Raw genomic sequence first — 14,674 nt, forward strand, 5'->3', positions numbered from 1 at the left:
TAAATTGCGTTATGAGGTGCGCTAAATTTAGATTATACTTACGAGTATACTTTCGGTTGTGTAGCATTTTGTAATTTCATGTTTTGTCATTCTGGGGGTTGGTCGTTAACTCATTTGTGGGTCGATGACAGCCGATCTTTTTTATTCAAATTTCCCATGGCTTAGTTGTGTGTTCATTTAGTAATCATCTATTCTTAACACATCAAAATCAATCATAACATTTCAAATTGGATTGAGTAATCATAATGTTATGCTCACACGTCAAGGTCACTGCTTTTCCCCTTTAAATTTGCCCATCTTAATGGATTTAAAGAAATCGATATTGAACACAATAACAAACCACTACTCTTGATGTACGCGTATATGATACAGTCGAACCCCGTTGACTCGAAGTGCTAGGGACCGGCTAAATAGCCTCGAGCCTCGGAAATTTCGAGCCAAGCGGGAATGTTTACATTCAGTATATAGGAATCGGTTCTTTACATCCAGTTCGAGCCAACGGGGAATTCGAGCCAAGCGAGTTCGAGCCAACGGGTTTCGACTGTATTATATAATACGATTCTGAAGAAGACGTACAAAAAGGGTTTAACTTAAACACTTAATCGAATTACATTCGTTGGGAAAACGTGTTCCATTGGTGGCTCATTTAATAAAACATTTGAAACTCAAGAATGCCAAGCACTTAACGTTGTCTTTAAAGTCACGTCTTATTAATTTTGGGTCAACTAATAATTCCGATACTTAATAACGGAATTGAAGTATGAAAATTTTCAAAAATAGATGGAATTTAAAATGAATCACCTTCATTTCTTAAAACTTTCAACACATATAAAATTATAAAAAAAGAATAAGGAATTATTCCATTAACCGTCCATAACGTGTCATCCATCATCCGATTTTGGTTAAAAATAACAATGACGGAACAAAGAATTATTATAAAATTACATATAACTTATTCTAGCACACCGGATAGGCATTTCCGGTGAATTCAGCCGTGCTGGAAAACTCCATATGGCATCCCCCCAATGCCAAATGAGTCACGCGCTGTGACGTAATACATTTCATTTCTTTTATTTTACATTAAATGTAACCATAATTATGAGAGATCAATAGATGAGTTCCATAACTATTAACTTTACAAAAACACACCTTCAAAACAAAACAAAATAACCCTTAAAAGACGTGATACTAAAGGAACTTCTTGACGTATGCAGTGAATAAATATTAATGCGCGTCATGACGTCAGCTAACATCATCGCACGTGCTTTTTGGTGAAATTTACAAAACTGCGCTTTTCTATGCATTTTTCACAAAAAAAATGTAATTCAAGGTATGCTAGAAAAAATATCTATCATGTGTGTCCGTTCCGGATCGAAAAATCCGACCCTCGGGCACGCTGCGTAGCCGGTAACTCGGCAAGCCTCGTTACCTGGCAACGCAGGTGCCCTCGGGTCGGATTTTTCGATCCGGAACGAAAACACATGACAGATATTATAAATACTAGTCGACACAACAGAAACAAACTCGGTAACCAGATTTAAAACGTTATTAGACTCTATTAGGTTAAGGGTTCACAAAAAAAACAACAGAACAACGTTAACACATTAAGAGTGGCTGCACATAGACTAAGATTAGAATTGGGTAGACGGCATAACCACAAATAAAAACATGAAATGAGCGGAATAAACACTGAACACTTATCTCCAATTAGGTATGACGTTGGATCTCTTGAGCAGTTAGATACTGTTGTAATTTAGGTATTAATTAAATGGTAATAATTAAATGAAAATGTAATATTACGGGCAGGATTCAGCAAAAATCTTTAAAATTATGCAATGTCTCGCTTCTGTCAGACGTTTAAGCTGCTTTTGAATATATTGTTTCGACGTAAAATCTGCCCTACATTGTGACAACGATTGGAGCTCATATTGAACAAATGAAGATGTATGAAGTAGGCAGGTGCAGTGATTACGAACAGTCTCAAGTCGGAGTTCCGACTCAAGACTCAATATGGCAAAACTCCATTTCATTGTAATTTTCCTTCTATCAAAGCATTGATGGTGAAATTTGCTGAAATATATTACTATTTGAATGTTTTACAATTATTTATATATTTTTTTTTGTAAAAGAAATGATATAATTATGATTCTTTGTAATTCAATAAGAGTGATTTTCTGAGTCTAGACTTGGACTTGAGACTGTTCGTAATCATGGCCCTAGGCAGGAGTGCGGGAGAAGTGGTAATGTAGAAAGTATTGGATCATGAGAGAAGAGAATGACGGATCGGTGCCAGGAGGTAAAATCAGGAGGTCAATCCTAAGTTCTACACGAGTACGTTAAATCGGGGTATGATGGTCAAATCGGGGTATGATGGTCAGTGTTGAAACTGAACGAACCTAGGCATGTCACATCGGTATCTAATGACCAGTGTTTAGATCTGAATGATCCCAGGTATGACACGTCGGGAAATGATGGTCTATGTTAAATCTGAATTAGCCTAGATATGCCACATCTGATCACCCGTGTTGGAACTTACAAAACCTAGTTTTGTCACATCAGGGTCCAATGGTCAATGTTTGAAACAGAATAATCCCAGGTATATTACATTGGGGTCTAATGTGTCTAGAGCTGAGTTACCCCAGGTATTAACATCGGGCTCTGAAGGTCAGTGTTTGGAACTGAATAACTCCAGGTATGTAAAATTGGGGTCTTATAGCCAGAAATAAATGACTGTATGCATGACACATTGGAGTATGATTGACGGTGTTTGAAATTGAATGCACCCAAATATGTCACATCGGGGTTTTATGATCGGTGTTTTGAACTCAATTACTCGAGGCACGTCACATCGGGGTTTTATGATCGGTGTTTTGAACTCAATTACTCGAGGCACGTCACATCGGGGTTTTATGATCAGTGTTTTGAACTCAATTACTCGAGGCACGTCACATCGGGGTTTGATGATCAGTGTTTTGAACTCAATTACTCGAGGCACGTCACATCGGGGTTTGATGATCAGTGTTTTGAACTCAATTACTCGAGGCACGTCACATCGGGGTTTTATGATCAGTGTTTTGAACTCAATTACTCGAGGCACGTCACATTGGGGTTTTATGATCAGTGTTTTGAACTCAATTACTCGAGGCACGTCACATCGGGGTTTTATGATCAGTGTTTTGAACTCAATTACTCGAGGCACGTCACATCGGGGTTTTATGATCAGTGTTTTGAACTCAATTACTCGAGGCACGTCACATCGGGGTTTTATGATCAGTGTTTTGAACTCAATTACTCGAGGCACGTCACATCGGGGTTTTATGATCAGTGTTTTGAACTCAATTACTCGAGGCACGTCACATCGGGGTTTTATGATCAGTGTTTTGAACTAAATTACTCGAGGCACGTCACATCGGGGTTTGGTGATCAGTGTTTTGAACTCAATTACTCGAGGCACGTCACATCGGGGTTTTATGATCAGTGTTTTGAACTCAATTACTCGAGGCACGTCACATCGGGGTTTTATGGTCAGTTGTTGGAAATTGTATGACCTTTGGAATGTAACATCGGGGTCTCATGGTCAGTTTTGTATCCTTGTAATACCATTTTTACGTTGTTCTTATTAAACACTGGATGGGTCCAAATATACCTGTTTTAGCATGTATTAGACTCCGGATAACCATGTTGAAGTTTGTTAAGAAGTAAATGGGCAATAACGTTCATTTGACAGATGATGGTCTTCGAGAGATACAACTTTGTAGGTAAGGCGAAACCGTATGGTATCGGTCTGACCCCTTAAATGGATAACTCTGAACTAGAAAGCGTTGGCAGGCAATGGTTTAATATCGTATGCTTCAAGGCTTATTTTGTTGATTGCGAACATCGATCACTTAAAATAACAAGAGCCGTCGTAAGACAGCGCGCTCGACTACGCCGCTTTGACTTAGAATACAATAACGATGTAATAATACCAAGTTTGGTCTCTTTATGTCAAACCTAACTAAAATTATTTGATACATAAGGTGACTTTGATGCTGCCCTCCCACCAGCCCATCCAAACAGTGACGTAAGTCATTCAAATAACTTGATTTCCCATTATGAAAATGTGGTTAAGAATATACAAATATGCCTTTCAAAGGAAATTAAAAAAAAAATCAAAAAAAAAATCAAGGGCCATAACTTGTATTTAGGCTTAAAACGGAGATATGTTTCTTGTTGTAAGATGGTCCTAAATAATTTTGAATTTTATTAAGTGCATTTAATGAACGGTATAGAATTATTTTTTTTTTTTAAATCCCCACTTGCCCTTAACTTTTACTTGCCTAAAACTTTAACCTAAGTCAATCAGGGGCCATAATTTGTATTAAGGATATGGAGTTAAGTAACCTCATTGGGTGATGGTCCTGAACAATTGTGTGAAGTATTAAGTCAATTGAATGAAGGGTATAGAAGTTATTAATACATATCCCAACCTGCCCTAAAACATTAACCTAAGTTCCAAAGTCAATCATGGGCCATAATAAGTATAAAGAATAATATGGAGTTATCTAACCTCATTATGTGATGGTCCTAAACAACTGTGTGAAGTATGAAGTCAATTGAATGAAGGGTATAGAAGTTATTAATAAACATCCCAACCTGCCCTAAAACTTTAACCTAAGTTCCATAGTCAATCAGGGGCCATAATTTGTATAAAAGATAATATGGAATTATCTAACCTCATTATGTGATGGCTCTGAACATCTGTGTGAAGTATTAAGTCAATTGAATGAATGGTATTGGAGTTTTAAGTGAAAATCCCAACTTGCCCTAAAACTTTAACCTGCCCTAAAACTTTAACCTAAGTCAATCAGGGGCCATAACTTGTATTTAGGATAATATGGAGTTATGTAACCTCATTGTGGGATGGTCCTGAACAACTGTGTGAAGTATAAAGTCAATTGAACAAAGGATATAGAAGTTATTAATAAATGTTCCAACTTGCCCTTAAACTTTAACCCAAGTTCCATAGTCAATCAGGGGTCATAATCTGTGTAAAGAATAATATGGAGTTATCTAACCTCATCATGTGATGGCCCTGAACAACTGTGTGAAGTATTAAGTCAATTGAATGTAGGGTATTGGACTTATAAGTGGAAATCCCAACTTGCCCTAAAACTTTAACCGGACGCCGACGCCGGGGCGAGTAGTATAGCCCACCTATTTTTTGAATAGTCGAGCTAAAAAGTAAACTTAATAGTTACCTATTATTAGTTCTCCGTTGTAGACAAATGGCCCAATTATAGCTAATTATCATGTTCGCAGCTGTGAAGATCGTCAATAATTGTCTTCCTCACTACTTAAGATTATTTTTCTTCACCTAAATCTAATTTCAAGTTTGTAGAAAACGTTTTACAAGCCTTTACGTATTACATAAAAGGAAAGAAAATTGAAAGAAACCAATTGCGACGAAATTAACGAAGACGTAAAGCGGTGGACCACCTTTGAGTACCTTGTTGACATCGTAATATGTTGTACAATGAAACCCGTTCTTTCGTCCGGGAATAAGTTGTCTCTTGCAAAATACTCTAGAGAACAGCGTTTATGACATGTAAAAGTTTCGTTAGAACAGCGTCTCACATCCTTCGAAATATAATATTTGAGATAACTATGAACTACTTAGTTGTGCGCTCGCTGACCGTTCCGTTCCATAGCGCATGGCAAAGTGTTTCAAATAGTATACATTGTGAGTAAATCTTAGAAAAGACCTGCAGTGTGTCTTTGTTTAAAGTCTTCATTCAAAGCAAAATATTGCCTTCCGACGTAGCATTTATGACGCAATTTATTGCGTGGTATACACACGCTGACCCGAAACTCTTAGAAAATAGCTAAAGAGCATTAGTTTCGAACAATTTTATGTTTTATATCCTGCAGCTCCTGGGACATATTTTTGACGCGCCTTGGCTTAGTTTGGAGCTTGTTTGTACTATTTTACTTATGTATACCCTGATGACATGACTCTCACACGTAATTCCACATGCTAAGTCGCATTTTGCAACTGTTCCTCACATTATAGTATACACTCATTATGCTTTGATTCTTAGACGAATAAATAACATCATTACTATTTCTGTGTAAGGAAATCCTCAGTGTAACACAATGCGGTCTTGCATATGCACGTGATCATAATCCTAGGGCAATACCTATGTTACAAAGGTAGCTAGGCGAGATCACGTGGATATGACGTAGGTTGGATTGAGATGCGGGCCGATCGCTCTTAGCTCAGAGAGTCTGGTTCGGACTTTCATGCTATGAAGTCGGATATTTGTTTCTGAGCTGAGATCTGGTTTTAAAATTCCACCATCGTGTTCTTGTAAATAAAATGTAGAAACTTTGCGAACTTGTTAAAAAAAAACATATTGTGACCATTGACTATTGTGTCACACTCAGTAAGCATGGAAATTTCGTTCTCTGATAGAAGCCATTTCGTTTTTCTTCACAACCACAAATATTATAACTAAACTGACACCGGACAGTGACAACAATAAAATATGTGCAAATTCATATTAGTTGCCAATCTGCCGACAAACACAATATAACTTATCTTACAAACTTTTAATAAATAGTATGTGTGTCTTCTAAATATAATATAATATATAAAGGCCATGACAATTTGGTTCTATGTTTAGCGTCATTGAGCGGGTGAAGAACGTAACATTAATTTACCATGATAAAGTTTAAGCAACGTTCATAGTTTTTCTAGAATGCAATAACAACCAACATATTGCTAAGAGTCCAGAAGAATATCATAAAAGCATAAGTTAAACTTCTGGATGTAAGAACATGTAAATGTATAATTGTGATTTTCCTTGCGAAAATTGGTGTACTTTTCTGCCCTACCGAGGTTTTGGAAGTGGAAACCTGGCTCTAAACATAAAACACAATTGGTTTGACCTTACTTTTTACAATTTAACAAATATGAGTGTAAAAGAGGTCATTGTTTCTGTGAAAATCATTATTGGCATATTCAATCGCAATGAATACGGCAATAAAATGTCATTTTGTGTCCAAAAGATGATCAATGTCCTTAATAAAGTTTGACGTTTTCATCAAAGCTTGTCGAACAGAGTTAAACCCGTCAAGCTCAGACATTCTGTTATCTGAATTGTCTTGACCAATAGGAACAGGTCTTACATTCCTATGGAAGAATGTTTCCGAGTTTGTCATACCGCTTTCAGAATACCCTGCCGATGGAATATGCTTTTCTAACAAGGAATGCTTTGAGGAACTTTCTGTTGATATCGAACTGCTTTGGCTTGCGTTTGGGGAATGAATCTGTACTGTTCTTGGTGGAAAATTGCCTGCCCGGCTCTCTTTTGCTCGAACCTGGTCAGTATTGCGAAGAATACCAGGACCTGGTTTGTTCGATGGTACAAACTGCGAAGAAGCTCCTTTCGGGTTTTCCAACATATCCGACTTCAAAACAGTTTTGTCCACTATGTCTGAATGAAAGTTAAGATCATTAAAACTACTAGTAAGTTAAAAATCAATATATCCGCTATAATTGTACGACGGCGAGCTTGTTACACTCATATCTAATATATATTCTGTTCTGACAACTCCTAACTACATTCGAACTACGCTACGCTATTTGACCTCGGGTATCAAGCATATATTTCTCGAGTAAAATACATTTCCTTCTTGTGAAGTATGGAGTCACTGAAGATGACAGTGTAGCGATGCTATCCCTACGCCTAACTTAAACATTTTCAAGACAACTTTGAGCGGTTATACCATAAATCATCGTGCTTAAAGGTTAATTGTAACCACCAAATGCCACTCCTTTTAAAGAACATTAGATTCTACAAACAAGTTCTGTGTAAATTTCGGCGATTATTTGTATTAAGAGCTTGTTTTTGATGTTCAATTGACCAAATTAGTAAGTGTTGGTTAAAGAAATGAAACAATGGTATTATCGTGCTTATTATAGCTGAAGGAAAATGTGTTTTAAAGTGTGCTCTTTCATATATATGCATTGAAAGTTTTATTTTTATTGGATTTTAGAAACACAACTGTTTTCTATGTTAATCGATTTCCATGTGTTAGCGATGTCGCTTGTTAATCGTCACCATTACACATGTTGATGAGTAAAACAGATTTATGTCTTTGATATTAAAAAAAATAGTTTTAATTGTATATCTCTAATATTTCGCTAATTTATGTTTAAGTGTATAGTGTTCACCACTTCGTGATGCAATGTTTTTTACTCGAGTATAAACTTTGATCGTGGGACCAATCAGATTGCATCATTTATTCACAGATGCTACAGATGGGCATCCTTAACCATGAAAAGTTAAAAAGATGGTTTTATTAAAAAGGATACAATTGAAACACTGAATCTTTTGGAGCTCCTTTTCAACGGACTGTTTTAATGCAGCCTCTGGTCTGTCTTTGTAAAACTGTTCTCTCTCCTTAGAGGGGCTGTTCACCCAATCAATCCATTCTAAAGCAAGTGAAACGTACCTAAATAACAACAAGAACATTAACAGTAAAGACAAAAAGCAAGCAAAAAAGTATATTTTAGAACACTTTGTATATAAAGCTGCACTCTCAAAGATAAACCGTTTTTACCACTTTTTTTATTTTTTTGTCTTGGAAATAGCAAATTTTTGCGTAAATACCTGCAGGCCAATGATATAAGATTGTTGACAAAAATCAGATCGTTGAATTTCATTTTTCAGTTTGAAAATTAATGTTTTATGGCTTAAACCGTTACTAACGGTTTAAGAAAAAGGCATATAACATCAATTTTTGAACTTAACTATAAAAAAATCTGCGTTGTAATTTTTTCAGCGGTCTTATATGACTAGCGTCCATGGATTTTCGCAAAAATGGGCTCGTTCCAAGACAAAAAAAAAGTTGTCAAAACGTTCAATCTGTGAGAGTGCAGCTGAAATATCAAACGTTCATCCTCTGGGGAAAACTAGTATGTGGAAGCTCGCTAAACAGCAGAAAATGACAAACTGTTTTAGGAAACTAGAATAATTTGCTCCGTCATAATAAGACAAATTAACAGTTCATTTTCAGAACAATTACCGCTTGTATTGGCGAGGATCATTTACGTTAATCATCTGATAATTGCCATTTGGTAACAGCAATCTGCATACACCAAGCTTCTTGTCGACCAATACCTTGGATGTCTGTTATCATGGTAAAACAGTTAGTAATGACTAGTGAATGTATATAATAATGCATATCACTACGAACATATTAATGTGTATGCCTAATAAAAGTTCTGTTCTATTCTGGTTATAATGACATACTTTAAGGTTCCAATGTCGCAAGACTATAACGGTTTTATCCGTTGCTAGAAAAATAACTTACTTTTTCTATTTCGTGTCTTTTGGCCAATTTAGAAGAAAAATCTGCAGCCATGTCTAAACAAGTTCTGTCCGTAAATGTAATTCTAACTTCACCATTCGACCGAGCAGTAAATTTACCGTAGCCCGGAATTTCACATTCCTCAAGAGTTGTAGTGGTCCCTGGTTCAGTCAATATAACATCTTCATGCTGAAAACAAGCCGAATTTGTAAAAGGTTCGTAAGAATTTAATAAAACATGTGCAATTCATTGCTGTTTTCTCCCAAAATAGTTATTTCAAAGAACTTATTTTCCATTAATGGTTTTGAAATGGCGCTGGATAACAGCCGCTCTTGATAATAAAATAGATGTATAAGGGCAAATTAAACCAAAACGAAATTGATTTCTCGGTGTAACAATCCTTCTTTTTTAACCACACGACAGTGAATCAACGCATGATAAAACCATCTCAGACTATTGGCTACTTTCCAGTTGTACAGGTTGTGAAGCTGAATAATTTGTGATTTCAAAAAAAATAGGCTGAACATGCTGCATCAATTTGATCTCCATTTTTGTTTTAATTTTCACCGCATTGTTTGTACTCGTTCACCGTGTACACTTTATCGAATACTGAATTTTATTTTCCTAATAATAAACGCTACTTTTTTCTTACGTTGTTTAATGTTACGCACACAAGGAAAAACTTTCTCGATATATATGGTGTTTGGAGTCGTAAAACACTAGAAATCAGTGTTATCTTTCATGCAAATTGGTCAAAATTGTCTATATATTCATGTCGATTCATAATTGTGCTAGGGAAGTACGGGGGCATGCCCACACACACCCTCCCACATCCCCCGAAAATTTGGAAAACAATGGTGCAATCTGTCGCAATCTTGGCGTTCTGGGATGTTTATTTAGTACTGGAAAATTGACAGTTTAAGGATCATAACAGCATCTAGTCAAGGACGCATACTGCAACTTTGGCTTGTTTTATTTTTTGTCAGAATCATGTGGATTCAGCCGAGTACTCGCGTATAAGCAGCTACACGCCTGACACGTGCATTTCTTGTTCAGGGTCATCAAGTGACCAGTTGATCTCTGTATTGGTTTAACTGTTACGAATATTTATATTGGGGGTGGTTCAGAGTCTTGTCAATTGCCTTACATGACACAGGAAAGGATCTTACCAGTTCTAATTTATATAATACTTACGGACGTACGCACGGGCGGACAAGGGCAAATATATATGCCCCCCCCCCCCTAATAAAAATGAGGCATAAACATCTGCACAAAAGACAGATGTCAGAATGAGTTGACATGTGTTGAAACTATCTAGTTTGCTTTTATGAGATGTGTTCTGCACAATATTACATATTTATCATACAAATTTGTTGAGTTTCAAAGAGCACAAGTTTTAGACTCAAAAATAGCTTTATAAGCAAAGAAGTGTCTACGAAGCTTAGACAAGCAGCAACACTAATAAAACATTACAAAATCTAAGCAGGAGGAAATTAACTCAAACCTTCCAACAGCATAGCCCTAGGGAGGAAGGCATGTTTTCTTCCTGTCTCACATGTGCAAGAAAGCGGTTGGCTCTGTTTAACAGGCCTTTTATAGAATGACCCCCAACCACTGCCTGTCCGGGCGGAGATTTGAGCGAGTATGTACGCTCTTCCAGCTACAATCAGTGTTATAAATGCATACATTTTAACATTCCACATGTATCGAAAAATGTCAAGAAAAATATAAATGTTGTAGAGCTATTCATTCACATATTTGAACTTGTATTGAACTAGTGTTAGCATCTTCATATGGCACGTAAAGATTAATTAACTGATAGCAAGTCTAGCCGCACGGGGTAGTGAATTATGCAACAAACATTGCGGGAAGCATACTAAAGCTGCTCTCTAACAGATTTACCGTTTTTAATTTTTTTTTTATTTTTTTATTGGCTTGGAAAGAGCAAAGTTTTGCCTAAGTTTCTGCAAACCACTGATAAAAGATTGCAGACAAAAGATCAAATCGCAGATTTTCATTTTCAGTTCGAAAATTAACGTTTTATGGCTAACGGTTTTAAGAAAAATGCATAAAACATAAATTTTCGAACTTAAATACAAAAATCTGCGATCTAAGTTTTGTCAGCAGTCTTATGTCACTGGTTTCCAAGACAAAAATAAAATAAAAAAAGTTGTCAAAACGTTCAATCTGTGAGAGTGCAGCTTTAAGATGTGTTTAATTATAAAGAAGACAATACGTAATTTAACGGATATGTACTAGACAAATTTCTATAAACGTGATACCAAGAAGCAAACCATTGTCCCTATCTCGTGTTAAAAAAACTCAATTAGATGAAAGGAATCAACCTTGTTTCCAATTGGTATGATGTGTTGAAAGAAATGACCGGTCATGCCCTGAGAGGCAATCACAGAACCATCCCCTGGATAAACCTCAATACATTTCATTGACTGCAGTCTTACAATTCTGAAACAATGACACCATACAATGTTAAGTAATCATGCAATATGTCTATAGAGATATAATGTACCCAGTGCAAATTATAAAATATTGAACAATATATCATGCTAGTGTCGTATCATTTAACTATGTCACATGCGTATAATCATGAGGCTAAAATGGACTTAGTCTGTTCTCTGAAATTAATTAGAGTCACAAAAGAAACTCTTAAATCATAGTGCATGCACACTGTCCATTAATATGCCCTACACGTTTTAATTTGTTAAATGGTTATGAATATTCAAATGAGGAAAGGCTGTCATGTCAGATGTTCCTATATGTATGTATACAATTTACAATTTAAATCGAAATAAAATTGTTTGCCAAAAATGTCATGTAGGTGTAGATGTGAAAATAAACCAGTTGTACCTGAATATTACACCATCGATAAGCAAGACCTTCAATCGGCCAAAAGAAAAAGTTGTTGGATCTTCAACAGGGTTTTTGCCATCATCATAAATATTATTTCCAAAGAGTTTGTGCAGGTGTTGTCCTGGGCAAACTAAAGGTAGCGAGGAAGGCACTGGTGACATTATGCAGTGTTTCTTATTTATTTGTCTCAATGATGAGATATTTGTTGATTTCTTTTCCGTTTTCTTTGAACCTGAAGTAAGTAACACTATGCATTGGATAGTATGACACAAAGGGTTGATATATAGAATGTCCAAAACATCGAAGAAATTCATAGAATCAGCTCATTCACCACAAATACTATTATTAAGCGACATTAAAAAACAAGACAAAATACTCATTACATACATGTACAACGCATTGATGTTTACCTTTCATGTCCACAACTATTCCAGTCTCAGCTGCCTCTTTTGCAAGTTTCACCACGTGACCAAAACTGGAGTGGCATTCATCACAAGACATGTGCCTCGTCAACCAAGTGTATCTAACTTGGGTTTGACTATCCCCTATGGTTATACAACAATGTTTACGTTAAAAAAGATTGGTACAACACTTTTTATACACGAAAAGGCTGTAAATGGATGACACTAATGAAAGGCTTAGTGATACATTATGGTAATGCGACACACACTGCCAATATTGTATCACAGTGTTTAACACGAACACGTAACACAACAAAATTATATATGGATTAGAATAAAAAATATAAAAACAATCCCCTGTCTTATGACGCAAAGGTGAATCTTTTTATGGCCTAACAGTTAGAGGAATAATCCCACTCCACATCTATCTTTCAAATGCCGAAATTTTAACATTAAACTAACCATGTTTGGTACAATTTACCTTCTTGGCTTGAACAGGAACTAATACCACCACAAATTTCATCCTCACATTTTGTGGCTAACGTTGTCTCTTCTTGTTCCAAACATGCTCTGCCAACGTCCCCACAATCATGAGAAGCTTTCATTTCTGATTTGCAAACTGCGATTGGTTTAAAATAATGATGCTGGCTTTGTATATCTTGAGTAAAATCAACAGGCTTTTTTCCATATGTTTCTCCAAGAAAACTGCCTTCAGCATTATTATTATAACTGCCATTTTCTTTGGCATCCAGCCCTTCTGTAGGTGTTGAAAAAGGCCTAAATTTGGCATTGCAATTTTCGCCCGAAGTATGAATTGAAAATGGACTTCCACTTGCGTTACTTATACCCCCAGGACTGTCCACACAGCTCGCCTGTGTTATTGGCGACAAGTTTAGTCCAACTGAAGTGTCATTTTCTGCTATCTTTGTGTACTCCGGTGTTTTGGAGTCTTCGCGCATTTTTTCAAATATATGTATTCTGTTATCTCCACGTTCACTTGTATCTCGTGCACTTGACTCTCCATGCATTTGTTCGTTTTTATGATGCCCATCCTTTTTGAAGTGCTGCCTACTGTTAGCTTTCCTATGATTTTGATTCTTTTCTTTGATTCGCTCTCGGCTAAGTGCTGAGAGGTAGCAGACTGTGAAGTCTGTCCGATGTGGAGAAAGTACCACACTACCGAACTCATCATTTGACGTAACGCAGACACTTCCATCATCTCCAACGTCAATATTTTCAGTAGAATGTTCTTTAGGCCATGCTATTTCGTTTACTTTAGCGTAGAGGCTCTAAAATAATCAAAAAATTGGAACATTTGGGTAGTTTTATGACAAAAAAGTTTCTCATGTGTAATTTTAGATGCTAGTAATGCTATTAAAGGAAACGTTAAGCAAAATGATAAAAGTCGGAATTCCAGCATGACTGTATTATACAATCTTGACTTGCATTTCGATGACCACTACCATGGCTCACTGTGTTTCTGAATAAAACCTAAACTATGTTATATGTTCATGATCCTAAAAAATATCACATGACATTGATAATATTTATCAAAAACATCATAATGAAAAGGTTTAGAATAGAACAAAGCTCCATGTTTTGGTTCCATTGCATTTTTCCCTTCCAATGGTGATTAGGAAAACTGTGAAGTGATCTCCAACTTGCGAATGATGCGTATTACATAAGTATGACTCAACGTTACATCAAACTGTCCATTTTTTTGTTTTCTCTCCTGGTTTTGATTAGCAGGTGAATGGAAAACGATACGTTTCGCAACAAACATTCATGTCAGTTTGAACAAAAACCAAGTCAAACCTTAACTTAAGACGTCAGTAAACAGTGATCTCCCGCTGAGATTGATTGTTTATCATTTCTATGACTCATTGTGCTGAACAAATAAATTGATGCCACCTGGTTTTGTTTTGCAGGAGAAAGGCTACCATTAAGTTTCACAACAAACATTCATGTCTGTTTAATTAACAACCATATAGTCAAGCCTTCCAGCATCTGTAAACTGTGATCTCCAACTGAGATTGATGGTTTATCCT

General features: G+C 36.3%; 1 protein-coding gene across 1 annotated transcript; it reads right to left on the reverse strand.

Annotated features, from left to right (window-relative positions):
- Positions 1-6,604: 6,604 nt before the first annotated feature.
- On the reverse strand, positions 6,605-14,092 carry LOC128219272 (uncharacterized). Its single transcript, XM_052927084.1, has 10 exons — positions 14,060-14,092; positions 13,108-13,915; positions 12,636-12,770; positions 12,223-12,457; positions 11,703-11,820; positions 10,862-11,017; positions 9,361-9,546; positions 9,073-9,176; positions 8,360-8,499; positions 6,605-7,478 (listed from the first exon to the last, which is right to left on the reverse strand). Exons 1-10 carry the CDS (start codon positions 14,090-14,092, stop codon positions 7,033-7,035), a joined length of 2,361 nt encoding a protein of 786 aa, XP_052783044.1. The 3' UTR covers positions 6,605-7,032.
- Between the last annotated feature and the right edge of the window lie 582 nt (positions 14,093-14,674).

This window comes from Mya arenaria, chromosome 15, assembly GCF_026914265.1.
Source record: "Mya arenaria isolate MELC-2E11 chromosome 15, ASM2691426v1".
NCBI lineage: Eukaryota > Metazoa > Mollusca > Bivalvia > Myida > Myidae > Mya > Mya arenaria.